Here is a 16,020-nt window from a genome sequence, read left to right as displayed (position 1 = left end):
TACATCGCGCGGTCTGTTTGCTTTCCTCCCCGGCGGGTGACGCCAGGCGAAATACTGGCCATATGTTCGGCGGTAATAAATTGGTTATAAGCGCAAACACGCCGGTTCCTGGATGGCTCTTTTAAGCCTGCCCCGGCCCTGCCGCTGAGCCGGCCCCTCTTCCCCCGGGGGGCAGAGCCCTCCTCCCCGGCCCCCCCTTCCCCAAAGATGCGGAGAAGCCGCTTTCTTGCCGGCGCGGGGACTCCGGCCCCCCCTTCCCCAAAAAACCCTCCCTCGCCCACCGCTCCCACCTCGCTGCTTCTTCACACCTCCCGCCGCGGGGCAGCCCGCAACTTCCCCCGGCCGAGCCCGGGCTGCTCTTTAACAAGCTCGCCCTCTATAAATCGCTCGGTAGCTAAGGCGCTATAAAAACCAAATAGCCAGATGTGGCACGTTATTTATGTGTGAAAGCTCGTTTACATTAGATATGCTGATCCAAGCTTTGATAGCGGGGGTTTGCGGGAGATTAGAGCTGGGTTGCCAGAGACGGCTCCAGCTGCAGCCCCCCTCCCCTGCCCCTTTTTGGTCGTCTTTTCTTTTTTTTTTTTTTTTAATGGTAATTTTATTTATTTATGTGTTGGGGTTTTTCTTCTTCTTTTGAAAGGGAGGCAAAGAAAAGGTGATGGAGTTGGGGGGTGGGGGGTGGGGAGCGGTGCTGTCCGACTTTCCTGAAGCTGGGGATGGAAAGCGGTACCTGGTTGCAAGAGGCTCCCGCAAAAGGTACGACCCCCTGTGAATGCAGACAGAAGCATGAAGAGGTTACAGCTGGCCAGAAGGGCTTTCTGGGCATCCGAGCCTGATAGTCCATCTCCCTTCCAAAGGCTGTGGCTTAGGTAAGCACCACCAGCGCAGCCCCGCTGCGAGCTGAGCCCTGTGGCCACTGGCCACCCTGGGGAGCCGGCCACGATGCCAGGCCCGGCCGAAGTGTCAAGCCCCACGCAGCCAAAGGTTGCGCTGCCTCATTTGAACCCCGGGGGTCTGCAAACGGTGTAACCCTTGAGGCATGGTTCAGAGATTTTCAGGAAAGCCCCCCCTCCGGAAGAAGCACAAAGTCCTCTTGAAGAGGGGGTTGCTGGTGACTGCTGGGGCTAGAGGGAAGGTCACAGGGGCCCTTCTCCATCTCACCTCATCTGAATTCTTTCCACCACCTGCCGTATTTTTAAAAGCACTGGAGAGACCTTGGACTCCTCTGTGAAACTCCCCAGGGACCAGGACAGATATCTTTTAGCTAAATACTCAGGTCACAGGCAGCTCTAACAGAGCTGCCTGCAGATAAAGTGATTGATCCTTATACTAATCAATAAAGATCTTGTTCTGAGCAATTAATAACTTTGCCAAGCTTGTTTTGTTTGGATAAAGAAGTGGCCAAATTGCTGACTGAGGGAGTGAAATGAGGGAAAAAAAAAATATCCTGTTGCCCACATAAAAATACAAATGTAAATAGTTAGCTCTTTATTTACATACCTGCAAAGTCTGCAGCTTTCATAACAAGAAATTCAGTCTGGATGTCCAGGACGTGTCTCGCTACATCCCCAGGTAAAGCTGCGCAGAGGGATCTGAGCTTGCACTTCTATACATTTGGTTATAAACCCATATAAGAGGTGCGAGCTTGTGGACGCCCCATGCATGCAGGTCCCCCTGCGGCAGAGCCTGCTGCGCCCCAGACTGTGGGAACAGGTCTCACCACCTCCCCAGCTGTGGCTCCTGCCTCCCCGGCATCCACACAGCACAGCAGGGGGAGGAGGAGGAGTGTGGGAGGAAGGCAAGGGTGCAACAGCTGGATTTGGGGCAGGTGAGGGAGGGTCAGAGGGGAGTGAACCGGGACCTGAGGAGAGAGGGTGAATGAGGCTGGGAGCAGCTGGATGAGGAGATGGGGCTGGAGGTGGGGAGAGGAGAAGGATGGTCCATAGCTACCGGAGCAGCAAGCTGTGCCTTCAGGGGGCTGATTTGAGCCTGGACTCCAGGCTGCTGCCCCTGCCCGGTCGCTGACAGCAAACGTCCGGGCAAGGTATGGTGCTCAGTCCCAGCCCGATGCTGGGTGACATGGGACCTGCCTACTGATGGTGTTCCAGTGGCAAAGCAGCGCCTGATGGACCGACCGCAGGGGTCTGGGCCCTGCAGATGTCCCCCATGACAGTGACAAGCTGTCTCTCAGACCGTATTGTAAAACAAGCCATTACTATTTTATTAATAAAACCATTTTGTATTTATTACTGAAAGCAAACCTTTTTGGAGGGCTTTTTGGCACTTGATGCAGGTGTCCCACAATCCCCTAGAACTGCCGAAAGCCAAACTGTAAAGCTGACGATGCAGATTTCCACACCAAACCCATGCGCCTCATTTCGCTCAATCGTGGAAAGTACATCTTCATTGGTGAGTAAAAACAGGCCAGGAGGTTTTATCAGAGGGTATGTTTCACAGGTGGGGGAGGCTTTTCAGATATTTGTTTGTTTGTAGGATCGTCAGGAAATGTTGCTTCAGGAAAAAAGGCAGAAGAGCAGAGGTCAGGATACCTCTTCTATGCGGGTTTGTTCTCTCTTCCTTAAACAACCCCAATAATTGTAATGGTTTTGTTGGAGAAGGCTGGACCCTCAAACCATGAGGATACATTGGGAAGAGCTGCCAGATCCTTTCCAGCTCCAGGGAGAGAATAAATGACACTGAGCCAGTGATAAGCTGCTGCTCAGCCCTCCCCCATGGTCCAGTGCCCTCCCCATCTCCTCCTCCTTCAGCAGCTCTGTGGGACAGCAGGTGTCTGCTTCCCCACTCCATCCCAGTACCCCATACGCTGCCCATCTCAAACAGGCAAGAGTGGAAAACCCTGGGCAGAGCCTCTCGGAGAGGTGGGTGTGCAAGGTGGACAGCTGGACCCCAGTTTGGAGAGGTTGGGGTGGGCTCCACCTTGGTACAGGATGGTTATTATCTACAGTCACAACTTCTCTCGTGCAGAGTCGTCCACTGGCACCGATTTGTGCCCCTGGCCCTGGGCCTGTGAGTTACGAGTCTCCGTGTGCCCCAGAGGAGGGGAAGGGGCTTTTCCCATTTCAAGGCTTAGCCAGCTTCTCAGCAGGCTCTTCCAGCTGCAGGGGGTCGTGGAGCTGCCTGCCCTCGTCCTGCTCATTGCTCCAAGGGTAAGGTGACAACCCTTGGCTACTGCTGGTGCTGATTTTGAGCCAGTTCAGGCTGCCTTGGTCCCGTTAATAGCCCCCTTCCAGCATTTCATGTGCACCACCCCCAGTGCCCCCGGGAAGCAGTGTCTGGAGGCTGGGTTGAAGCAGTCAGGCCACGGCACCGGCACAACGTGCGGGATGGGCTTGTGCTCCTGCGGGCCCGTTGCCAGTGTTTCTGAGCCAGCCCACGCTGCTTTGGCCTGTCCAAAGGCTGCCCCGATGGTGCACAGAGGGGAAGCCTTGGATATGGCCAAGGGGACCTGAAGACACATGGACCGCTGGCATACAACCGCGGGCTCCGGGGAGACCCATTCTCAGGAGCTGAGCTTTGGGCTGCGGTCCCCAGAGGGTGTGGGCATCTGTGCCAGTTAAGACCAGATCCAGAACCTGGGCTGGCTGCACAAGTTGGGGCAGACGTGAGCCCAAGCATTCCCGAGAAGTTCCTAAATCCTGGGACAAGTCTTTTCTTGCAAATCAAAGGGAAACGCTAAGGGCTGGTGCCTGGGCTTGGGATGATCAGAGCTGATCAGGTAGGGTGAAATAAACCCGAGATTTCCCTGGCCGAAGGCATATATTTCCACTTTTCGTACACACACGCCCACTCCATTCACAAATGTGAAGGAATTCAAAATGACCAGAAGGACCTTCTCTCCTGGAGAGGATGAGAGCTCGGGGAAGGTGCTCATACAGCACTGTGTGTCAAGACATGCCTGTCAGGTTTCAGTGAAGAGCAGGAACAGTTTCCATGAAGTCTGGACTGAGTTGTCCCTTGTTCCAGCCTGTTTTTTATAGTGAATAAAAAAGACAACCTGTTGACCACCTAAGCCTTTGATGCCAGGGACGGTGATGGAAGAGGTGAGAGAGGGGATGGGGGAGCACACCCACACGTCACTTGAACAACCCCCACGCACACTGAGTCGGGTGACCGGTGTGTTTGAGGAGCCAGGAGAAGCCTATCTCTGCCGGCAGAGCCGCGGCGTGTACACACCTGGGATTAACAGATGGCCGCAGGTTGTCCCTGCGGGTTTGAGCACACAGCGCAATCTGGCAGCAGCAAAGCCCGCTCGCTGGGACGGGGGCTCGCTCTGGCTCTTGTTCATAGTGTCTTGGCTGGCTGGAAGAGGGGAGGGGAAAGATGAAGCCTATGGAGAGGTAGATGTGAATTGCCCCTTTTGGCCAGGTTTGATTTGGAAGTGGGCATCCACTCTTCGTGATTTTATTTTATTTTATTTTATTTTTTCCTGGGGGCTGCGATGGGGAGGAGCAGGAGCAAGTGTCAGTCAGAGCTGGCAGGGTACAGAGGCTGGTGCTGGGGGCGGGCTGATGGGGAAACAACAGCCTCCAGTCACGATGTCTGTGCTCAGACACCAGCCCTTGCCCATGGGAGGCGGCGTGCCGGGGGGCTGGTGGGGAGCAGAGAGGTCTCATAAGGTTGGCAGTTTGACACAAGCTCTGGGGACTCTGTGGGGATGCTGTGGGCTTGTCCTGCTCTCACCTGCCTAACAAAGCCAGTGCTGTTGATACAGGGTGGGGAAGTTTCCCAGTGTTTTCAAGTGAAGGTCCATGTCCCTGGGAAGCAGAGCTGTCTGCCCAGGAAGGGGGAGAGGGAGGAATCTCCTGGTGGTACCAATGATGCTCCACTCAGACTGATTTTCTTCTCCCTTCTTAATGAAGCCTGTCCATCCACTTCTCTTTCTCCATAACTAACCTTGGTCTTTCTATGTGCACCCAAGTTTTTGTACGGTATTTGCCATCGCGACATTTGACTAAGAATTCCTATGCAAGTTGCTTTAGATGGATTTAGCTCTCAGCAGACCTGCCATGAAAAATAGGTACCCATCTGTTCAAACGCACCTCTCGCCCATGCACAGCTGGGAAAGATGAGTCTGCCCAGGACTGTTTGTCCAATTTTACTAATCCTGAAGATGAAACAGATTCACTGGGGTACACACATAGGTGTGAAAGAACCAAAGCAGGTTTAAAAAAACCAGAAAACCAAGGGAAAGAAAGTGACATTGATGCTGTAAACCCCGCGAGCGACATGGGAACCAACTGGGAAACCACAGATAAGGAGCGTATCATGGCGTATCGCGGGCGCCCCATCAATCACTCGTCCATCTCCAGGCGCCCGGGCCCCAGCGCGGCAGGAGCGGATGGGAGCGTGGCTGCGGCATCACTGTCAGTAGGGATCAGCGAGGCTGTTGGTGGGGATGCTGCTGACACAGGTTGTGGTGCTGGCTGGCATCAAAGGAGAAGTTGCGGGAGTGGCTGGTAAGGTGGGGGTGGCATCAGCCTTTTCAGGGGCTTCTTGGGAAGTGCCCAGGGAGGATTTGACCTAATATCATCCCCAATAAGCTGATGAAGATGGGACTCTGGCTACAGGGCTGCTCCAGGAGATCCGGGAGCTGAAATAAAGTGCTGCTTAGCTCATTTTTCAACTGTTTTCACCACTTTTCAGCTGAACTTGCCCATCACTAATGACGTTACCTGGGCTTCCCTACGCAAAACCTCAGTGCCATTGGAAGCACCGGCTGCCGACCTTCCCAGGTACGTCCGGCGTTCGGCACACTGGCGTGCCGCAGCAAAACTCTAGCTGGAGCAGGTCAACAGTGCCACGTGCTCCAAGGACTTCCCTGGGAAAAACGTGACACATTCAAAGTGACAGCATGACAGAGAATACTGTAAGGGTTGTTCAAAGTTGACTTGGGAGGGGGCTTACTGCCCAGGTTCTTTCATTTCCATGGAAACGGGATACAAATCTAGTGATAAGAAAAGTCGAGCTCTGTCCCCAGCGGAACAGTGCCGCTCTTGTGGGGGCTGCCCCGACTGGGGGACCGACTAACCCTGTTCGCTACAGCTCTGCACCTTGAAGCCCAACGTTAACACCTGTGCTCTGGGGGCCACAGTGGACATACCTGCCACAGCCTTTCTGCCAGGAAAAGGGGGATGCGAGGATGATGATGAGGAGGAGAACAGCCATCCCTGTTGCTGAGGAAGTGTGAAAGGGAACTGGACATCACTTTGTGGGAAGGAAGGGTGATCTGGGGAGGGGATGGGGAGCAGGAGGGTCTGCAAACAGGGGGAAGGGGGAGAGAGGGGGCTCTGAGGTCTATGACAGCCCCAGCAGGAGTTTGCACAGTCAGGACCATCTGGAGAAGAGCATCGGAGGGACCTTTCCTGAGAGCAAAGTTCACCAGGTTTCCCTCATCAAGGCCCCTCCTGAGTCCAGGGAAAGTGTCCTCCTTGCATGCAGGGGCACGGCCAGGTGCCAAACGAGGCTGCCCACCCCTCCTCCCTCACCACCTGCCCTGCTCTCTGCCCCCCCAGGTACATAAGCCCTGCCTGGGGGTTTCCTCAGGTGTTGCTGCCTGGGCTGCTCTCTCCCTGGGGTTTCTGGCAGATGCTGACACCCAAAAAGCAGGCAAGCAGAAGGCAAGGTAAAGGTGGCACGAATGTTACACATTAACAGTGTGACTGACTGCTTTTTCCTTCTGTCTCGTAACCGTTCCTATTACCGGGGACCTTGGTGCGGCTGCTCTGGCTAATGTGTAATCCCAGATATTTGCTGCTCCCTTCCACGAGGATGTCCCAGTAGCTAAGGTGGCTCAGGGAGGTGGGGGGCTGTGCCCATGGTGTAGTCTGGGGAGAGTATTTGATGTTCTTGATCTTTATGGAGAAATATTTTTCTAGTGCCCCTAAACGCTGCCTTGTGGGCATAAAGCAACCCTGGGGAGCTCTTGCACCAAAGTCAGCTTACATTGAGTTGGTTTCCCTGCTAAAACCTGGCTAATGAGGCACTAGTGTTTCCCCTGCTTGCTTGGCTGGGTTGCCTGAGACATTGTGGCTGCTGCTGTCTGGTCTGTGGGGTCACGTTTGGGGGGGCAACTGCAAATGTTGAGCTGCTGAAGTTGAGTGGCGTGGTGAATTTGTGCTGCTTCCTGGGGATGCTCAGGCTTAAGGTGCTGTGTGATTATTGCTTATACGCACACTGAAACTAACAGTATTGCTGTAGCTATTGCTAATCATAGCCTTGCCACGGTAATAATTAAAAAAATATGTTGACTGGTCCTTCTCCTTGGTGTAACTCTGACTTTTCGTGCTGTAGGGATGCCTTTATTGATTTGCACTTTTTCCTCCCTAAGACTTAAGTATCTGGGAGTTCAAGCCCAGGAAGAAGTAGGACAAGCCACTGGCTGGCAGGTCTTGGGCAGGTGATTAGTTGTGATGTGATCCTCCTTTTCTCTGAAGCAAGATGGGAAGGAGAAAGCGTCCATTTTGGTCATTTTCCCCACCCCTTTCTTTTAAATAAGTAGTTCTGTTAGATAATGATTCTCAAGGGTTTGGTTTTTTTTTTTTCCCTCTTAGTACAACTAAGTAAACTCTCTTGCTTATGAGATAGTGCTACATACCCCATTTATTCCAATAGTAGGTCACATTTTGTATTAATCAGGATGCTAAATACTGTCTGTAAACCAAAGTTTTTCATCAAAGGAAAAGACCTGAGTGAACAGCTGAGTCAAGTAATGAATATCAGGAGGGTTCTACTGTTCAAAGGCAGATGAGTGTTGATTCTTTTTAAGATAAAAGCCTGATGTTTAAAAAACATACTTAGAAGTAAACCTAAAAGATTTACTTATCACAAAATATTATTCACACCAATAGCAGCAGTCTGATTTCCTCCCCTCCGGTAGACTGGAAAGTACTCTGCCGTCTCAGAAAAAAACCCCGATTCAAGTGAGAGGCAGAAAGGAGTCAAACTGCTGTTGGGTAGAAATTGGCCAGATTGGGGACTTTGGGTCAGGGGGTTCTTCAGAAAATTGAGTACCTTCAAATGCTCCTTGCTGGGTGTGTAGAGGTGCTGGTCGCTTGGCTTTGCTGGGAGGAGAGCAGCATTGGCAAACCTGGCATCATCTCCAGTGCTTACCAAATCTGTTTGCTGCAACCATTTGGGGGTGTAAGGGGAAACCGGGAATTTTGTCCTACTTATACTGCTAAGTGTGCAAAGAAAATCAGCAGGCAAGCCTTAAAAATGAGGAGATGAACGGAAAAAGGGGGGAGAAAAACCCATACCACCATTCTGTGAGCTATACAAGAGCAATTCTACTCTAGTCCTCTACAAAAGCCAAGCTCTTCCATGGAGCAGAGATGCAGGCAAGCCGATAAAGCTTTTGACTAGTGGTTTAGTTGAATGCCGAATGCCCGACCCACATTATAATCTGAGGGTAATTAATAGGCTGTGATGTAGGTAGAGAGATACCTGGGCCTTTTCTCATTGTACCTAACCAACTTGGGAGTTTTTTCTCCCACTCTCAGATAACACTCAAATGTAGTGGAATGAAACCAAATGAGCTTCTTGGAGTCATTTTTGTATTTTGCCTCTGTAATCTCTGGGTTTATTTAAATGCTCTTGTTGCAGTTATTTTCTGAGACTCTTTTTTTCATGTCGAACAGCTCCTGTTGAATAACTCCTCAGACACTATAATTTCAGGATCAACAATGATGCAGACAATAGAGGAAAAAATTACATTGTGAGGCACAGAAAATGAGTCCATATCCCCATCTTTATTCTGCTGTTCAGAGAGCATTTATGTATCTGTATTCCAAATTAATACAATGATCAACTTTCGCTTGGGCTACATTTGCTCAGATTTTTATAGAAGACAGAAGTATATGGTCGCATAGAATAACTGGAAGCATGGTGGGACTTGTGACCTCAGGTAGGAAAGCACATGATTTCAAGTGTATAAAGCAGAGGCTCTCTGGGAAAGGGGATGCTTCAGGCAGTAGCAAAAAAAAATGGTCAGTGTTTCTAAAGCCTGGGACTGAAAATCAGGCTTTTTGGTTTCCATTTCTCCAGTCACTCTTGCTTCAGCTTCTATGAGGCTGGACCTGCTGGTGGCTTCAACTGAAGCTGTGAGTGGAGGGAAGTCTGTAGGCATTGGCATGAATGTACTTGGAAGAGTCGCTTTTCTTGGTTATAAAGCTAGTCCAAGCTTAAAAATGTTTAGGTACTGTTTCATCCAGTACATCTCTGGTGGGGACACCCTAGGGGGTGTAGGTGCTTGTTCGGGGGGTTTCTCTACCCTCCTGGCTGTCACCAAACTCATAAAGAGGATCCTTACTTTAAAAAAAGAATCCCAAAGCCAAACAAAACCCCCCACCTAACCCCCAAGAAACCCAAGGAAAGGCATCACTTCCCTTGCCCTCTGCAGAGTCACCAGTCAAGGCTTGCCTCGAGTCACTTGTGCTTGTGTTTGCAGGGCTCAGAGCTGCTGAGTGAAGCACAGCTACCCAAAATTGGCCTCCTCCCTCTTGCAATACCCACATTCCATGTGACCATGCTCGCAGCTCAGGGGCTGTAGTCCTTGGGAAGCCTGGATGTTTGCTTCCCAGCCCATCCCTGCATCCCAGCCTCCCTGGATAGGTACCTCATTATGTGGTGCCATCTCTCCTCCTCAGGAGAAATAGGCTTGCACAAGTCCATGGCAAATTGCTCTCCTGATGTGTGCTACCTGACCAACTGAACAGTAATTAGTGTGGTGTGCTGAGCTGGCAGCCTTCCCCTTGCTACACTGCTCCCTCTTCTTCTCGGGTGGTTTGCTCCCAGCCTCAGGATGCCCCCCCCATCTCTGGTTTCTGGGGTGCTTCATTTTGCGCCAGCGCTAAAACCAAACCAAAGCTAAAGGTAAGCAGTACATTGGGTAAAGCTGGAACATGGCTGACTCCCACCTGTGGCCAGGAAGCTCAGGCTCCTCTTGAAAAGATTAAGAAGAAACGAGCCAACCCACGCAAAACACTAGCTGTCGTGTGCAGCAGGGTAACAAGCAGAGATGGTTTCTTTGTCGTTACAAATCCCTGTGGTTTCACTGTGCAACTTGCTTCAGTGGTACCAGAGGAGAATTTGGGCCACAGGCATTGTTCTAGCTTTTTAAGCAGCAGCCCACATCACTCCAGTGCACGGGGCTGGCATTCAGCAGACTAAAGGCTTTCGTGCTGTTAATCATTATTCACTAAGGCAGAAGCCTGTCTGGAACTGGGGGTGCAGCGCGCAAGCTGGAGGAAGAGATGACAGCTCAATGAAAGAGGTTCAATGACTTGTTCTTCATGTCCTGGACACCTGGAATATTTTCCTTGAACTTTCTGCATTCAGTCAAAAGCCCTGCATTATTTTCTGAAGGACATCAGAGATAATTTTATTCATAACAGAATAAATTCCGTGACTGTCTGTAAAAGAATAAATGAAGAGACTTAACACAGTGGAGGATATGGAACATGTCACAACTGTGGCATTTCATTGAATATGCAGCATGTCTTTCTCGACTTAAGTGAATTGAAGAGCTTTAAATATATTCACTAACTCTTGTAACTACAAAAAAAGTAAAGCAAGTGCATTACTGGGGTGGCAGGTGTCAAGTGACTTAGCATTTTAACATTTTCATTATGCTTGGAAACAGTAAACAGAAAAGCAAGCCAAGGTTTTTTCCTATAAATTGCGTTAGGTTTCTAAATGATACGTGGTGAACCCACAGCCAGCACAAAACTCTGATGAACTGGAAGAGAAAGCAATAGGAAATCACTGGGGTTTTGTTCGCCGGGTGACAAGTGCGTGGACACAGGCAGATGGATTTGTCACAGCCAAAGTTTTCCTGTCCCCTCCCCAGGCCCTGCCAAAGGAAGGGCTGATCCTGGTGCCCAAAGGCCCTTGGGAGGGTTCCCAGCTTTTTGGGGCCTCTTAGTGACTCTGTGCTCTCAGGGGATGTAGCAGCAAATGACCAAAATCCTGATGGATTTGGCCCGGGTGCTGACACAGGCGCTGCTGCTGCCAAGGGGGTAGCTGCCGGCGGGCTGTGTGCTGTGCCGGCCGCCTCTGTGGGATGGGGGAACTGCTCGATGTCGGGGCATGGCTGAGGCCATGGCATCACGCTGGGGGCTGCTCCCACCTGGGACCAGTCTGGTGTGTGATTCGCTCCCTCTTGTAGCTGGGAAGTATTGGGTAGTAGAAGGAGAGGCTTGGGGAAAGGGGGCCTTTCTTGAGACGAGTGTATCACAAGGATGTGATGAAGCTCACAAATAATTGAGCAAGCAGTGATCACTGCTGTTAGATACTGCAACCCACCTCTGCAAAAGCTGCCTGTGGGTTGATGCTGCCACACCGGGGCTGGCACCTGCTGATGGTCACCCATACATGTGCCTTGGTGGGACCGGAGCTGTAACCATGTGAAAGATGGGTTAGCGTGCTGAAACACTAAGGCTCAGCTCTTTAAGGCTGCAGGAGAAATCCATGGCACTGCATCAAAGCCCCAGGCTTGTGGCCCTGCAGCTGCGGAGGTCCTGCACCTCCCTGCCCAGCTCCCGCTGTGCTGGAGCCCACCCTCGCCTGCTGCTCCCCTGGCACGGCCCAGCCTTGAAATACCCACTGCCTTCCCAAGTGTCGAGCAAAGCCGCACGGTTCGCAACCTCTGCCGAGGTGCCGGCGCTGGCACGATGAATAATACGGGGCTCGGTGTGCCTCAGCGCCTGTGGCACAATGTGCCGGCTCTTTTGTGACTCCCTGACTCGGGAGCTCTCTGCATCTGTTCGAGGCTGAAGTGGCTCTTGGGCTGTTTAAAGGTTGAGTGCTACTGCTCCAAATGACGGAAGACAGATTCGGTTAAATAAACACAGGGGCTTAGAAATAAATTGAAGGTTACGTGAAGAGCTGGATCAGAATATAATGTTGTCAGACACATTACAACACGCCGATCTGAATGCGGCTCTCCAGCCATATTACTCTGAAATGTGCTTTGACACATTCCCTGTAAGTCCCTGCTGCTGGAAAGGTGGTAGGGAAAGGTGGTGGTGGGGGGCGGCTCAGACCTGGGCTGGGGGTGGGAGGAAGAGGACCGATGGCATGAGACCAGGAACCCCTTGGTTTAGATGGAAGGAAACCGATAGTAGTCCTGCTGCCTGTTAATTACTGCACATTTAAATTTTTCCCTCTAGTACATGCGTAACTGCTCTGTAAGTAGCTGTACAGGGTCCACAAAGATGGCATGAATCTCCTGCCATCAGCTCTGACCATCTTCTAGCCCCAGTGCCCTGTTGTACTATATAGGCTTTATAAAGCTGTATTCTTCCTTAATAACTAAAGATACTCTTTTACTGTCTGGGAGATTGGGTTTAATTCTAGGACCTCAACAGCTTTCTGTAAGGTGAAGGCAGCACACTTTGATTTGATTCTTGCCCCCTATAAACAAGTATATGTTCTGGATGTTGCTTTTGTAGTGCTATAACAACTTTGATTTGGAGAACACTTTTTTTTTTTTTTACCAAAATGGCCACAATAACATAACTGCAATCACACCAGCCTGCCTTGTATGGGTCCAGCTTGTTTTCATGCTCACTGGTGTAAATGCTTTCCTCCTGGTTGGCTCAGCAGTAAGCCAGAGCCGTAACTTTTGTGTTGAAGCAGCACCGGTGACAGCGGGAGCGGCGCTGACCTGCGTTCAGCAATCCTCGGCGCACTGCGCCGGCGGAGGTTAGGGTTCAGGGTGCTGTTTGTTCAAGGTGTCTCATTGTGGAGCAGACCTCCTCTTTATGCCTGCGCGAGTGCACCGATAATCTTCTGGCTGAGAATAGCATTATGTGAAGTGTGTTTATGCTGGTGTCAGAGAGGAGAGAGTCCCAGTGGATAGACCAAAAGATTATTCTGCTGTGGCTTAGCCTGGTTTTTCCACTCCTCTGCCTTTGCAGCATTTCACACCATCCCGACTGCTCGTCTGCCCCAAGGTGAAAATTCCAATTTAGCCTGTTGAATTTTTGTGTGGCGAGAACTTTCCGACCTAAATATGTATATATTTTTGTTGTTGTTGAAACAGAATTGGTTTTCTGCAAAACACCCGCTCTTTGTTCTGGGAAGATGTACAGACCTTTTCCTTTCAGTTTCTAGTGAAAGTTTCAGAGCAAACTCATCCCCTTTTCCTCTGCCCTTAGGTGGGGAGACCTCGGAGCACGGAGCTGCTGCCCCGTGTGACTCCCCTGGGCCCTGTGTCGCTGTGCTCTCCCATCCCCACTGGCGAGGCAGGAGGAGTGCTGTATAACCCACCTCCGCTTGGAGTCGTCCCCTTAAAATGCTGCTCAGAGTGGAGCAGCTGGCAGTAACATAGGCAGGAGGGAAATCCTGGCACAGCCCATCTCTGTGTTTGGTGATTGTGTGATGGGTCTCGGTCTGTAACGGCATTCCCCGGGGGATGGTTAGGACAGCAATAGTGCAGGGGGATGGCTGATGGAGTCTGATGTGATACAGCACATTTTGTGCCCAGCACTCTTTAAGTGCCTTTAATGTCCTGGCCTCTTCCAGGATGATGAAGGGTGGGCTGAAATCTCAGCTTTTTGCTCCTCCATGGAGCGGTTCAGGTCCCTTTTGCAGGAAAACAGTGTTTTGGCCAATACCAAGCTCCAAAAAATGACTGGAGTGTAGGGGAAGGCAGCTGGCAGGGAAAGGGAAGTTAGGGTGGAAGGAAAATTCCAAATTACCAAGAAAACTTCACAAAACACTACCACCTAGCGTAATTGTGTGCTGCTTCTCTATAGCAAAGTGTAGGGCTATGCTGCTGATAGCCGTTTGTCACCGTGTTTGCCCTAATGGCTTTTGTATTTGTCAATACTTGGGAACCCAGGTATGAACTGGGACCTTGCTGTGCTGGAAGTGGTGATGTTCTGGCCAAAGGGAACGATTGCCTTTACTTAATCTCTGAAATTATTCTTAGTAATTGTCTCTCTATGATTGCAAAGCATCTGCTCAGATGCCCCAGCTGAGCCAGTTTCATATTCCAGAAGGCCATAAAACTGTACTTGGGGCTTATCGATCCCTTTTATTGGAAACCCCAGAATACACATCTAGTTTTAGAGCCTCATTTGTTGGATTCTTGCTATTACATTCTTGTGTGATCTCTGCTCTGATTTAAAGGCGGAGAAAAATTGCTAGCTCTGCTGCCTGTAGTGGAAAAACTGAAGTAGGTGCGTTCAAAGGGCATGGACACCTGAAGATGAGTGTAGAGAAACCTGCTGCATTTTAAAAATTGTGTTATGTTTGAAGCTGAAATCATTATTTTTCAGGGCTTTCTATTACTTGTTTGGACAGGACTGGGATGGAAAAGGCAGCCGCTGTCTGGCCCATGGCAAGCGCTGGCTGTGCAAAGCCAAAGGAAGCTGCAAATGCAGCCCAGCCTAGGCTGGCGTGGGGTTCCTATGAACATCTCCCCCTGACAGCAGGGGAGTGTGGAAGGAGGGGACCTGGCTGTCACTGCTTACTGGAGGCCAGTGCAGGATTAGGTGTCTCATGAGGGATGAAGATGGAGTGGTGTGAAAGCACGGGCAGTCCAGGTGCTCGCATGGGTCAGCACTCAGCCTCCCTCTCTCCACGCACCGGGAATGGCTCTGTTTGCTTCAGCGTGTCGGGGAAGTATGTGGGGCTGATCCTCGATGTGGTCCCAGTCATGGTGTGGGTTACAAAGCAGGAGCCTTGGGACGAGCCCTTTCTTGCTGCCAAGGGGAAATCCCTCGCTGGCATAAGCAGGACCATCTCCTTGGCCGAGATGGATGTTCCCAGTGTTTGGCAGTGAGCATGACCCACCTCGGTGCTGGACCGCAGGAGTCGGATCACGCTGACAGGACAGCCGGGCTTAACCTGGGTATGAATTTTCAGATGTTGGCATTGGGAGAGTTCTCCTATGGGCTGCTGTGAGTCAGCACTTGTGGTAGTCAACAGTCAGTGCTACTAAAAATCTCATTTAAGGAAAATATCCACTGGAACCCACCTTGCCAGCTGTGTAGTCTCTTCTGCCTAGAAAAAAGTATCATCATACCATTTGACCTCTTCTCTTAATGCTGCTTTGGTGGTGCCAGAATAAAGCCAGTGTATAAAGCAACACTTTGCTTGAAAATTTCTCTCCATTTGGTGGTATCTCTTACAGTTTCTCAGTGTGGGGTTGGCAAGGATAAATACTGGGAAGATCTATTTCAGGCCTATTTTTCCATGCAGTCCTGGAGCAAATCAGTAATGATATAAACAGAGGAGGGCTACATCTTCAGCACTGGCCCTGCTGGTGTAGCACCTTTAAAACAGGCTCAATAATCTAACCGACGAGTTTAAAATGTACGTACCCAAGAATTACAGTATAAATGCTGAAGTAAGCCTGCCCAGCAAGGAAACAGCCCATGCTGCGCTGTGCCATCTGGGCTGTGTCCCCATGCTCAGGGGCCTTTTGGTGCATGAAGGCAAGGCCGGGGCTGGGGATGCTCTGGGGATGCTGGCAGTGGAAGATGGGTGGAACAAGAAGAACGGGGGAGAAGAAATGGGTAGAAAGAAGCGGGCAGAAAAAGGGCGGGGGGGGAACCCACCAGAGAGGAGACAATACTGGCAGAGGTTATCTGTGCATTGCTAAGTGCCCACTACCTGATTTGGGGCCAGCTGGCCCCTGCCCGTGTCACTGGGGTGGCCCAGGCTGGGAAGCTCTGTCTGGGACAGCCTCGCTGGCCCTCACCGCTCCGTTCCGGGGCTCCCTGGGACAGGGCGGGACCGGGCACCGGGAAGCTGCCGGCAGCACCTGCCTCCGGACACCGGCAAAGGGACAGCGGCGGCACCCCTCGACACTTCAGCGCGGGTGGAGCGAAGCCCAAGGGACGCCCCCCCACCCCCGAGGGGGGACAGGCCAGGTGAGGCCGGGCGGCTCGCCGGGAGCAGGGCAGCAAAGCGAAACCCCCCGGCCCCCGCCGCCGGTGTCCCCGGGGCTCCGGGCGAGGCAGGCGGGGGGGGCCGCCCCCGCCGGGG

At 51.5% G+C, this 16,020-nt stretch overlaps 1 protein-coding gene across 1 annotated transcript in view; it reads left to right on the top strand.

Annotated features, from left to right (window-relative positions):
* The window catches only part of PAX1 (paired box 1), a 49,020-nt gene that overhangs the window by 3,366 nt on the left and 29,634 nt on the right, over positions 1–16,020 (top strand). The window contains exon 2 of the mRNA XM_010575073.1: positions 2,316–2,412. Coding sequence (XP_010573375.1) covers positions 2,316–2,412 — 97 coding nt within the window. The remainder of the gene's footprint in view (positions 1–2,315; positions 2,413–16,020) is intronic.

Source organism: Haliaeetus leucocephalus, unplaced genomic scaffold (assembly GCF_000737465.1).
Source record: "Haliaeetus leucocephalus isolate CR32 unplaced genomic scaffold, Haliaeetus_leucocephalus-4.0 Scaffold450, whole genome shotgun sequence".
In the NCBI taxonomy this organism is placed as follows: domain Eukaryota; kingdom Metazoa; phylum Chordata; class Aves; order Accipitriformes; family Accipitridae; genus Haliaeetus; species Haliaeetus leucocephalus.
The sequence above is the reverse complement of the archived record's forward strand: the minus strand, read 5'-3'. Positions and strand labels throughout refer to the sequence as shown.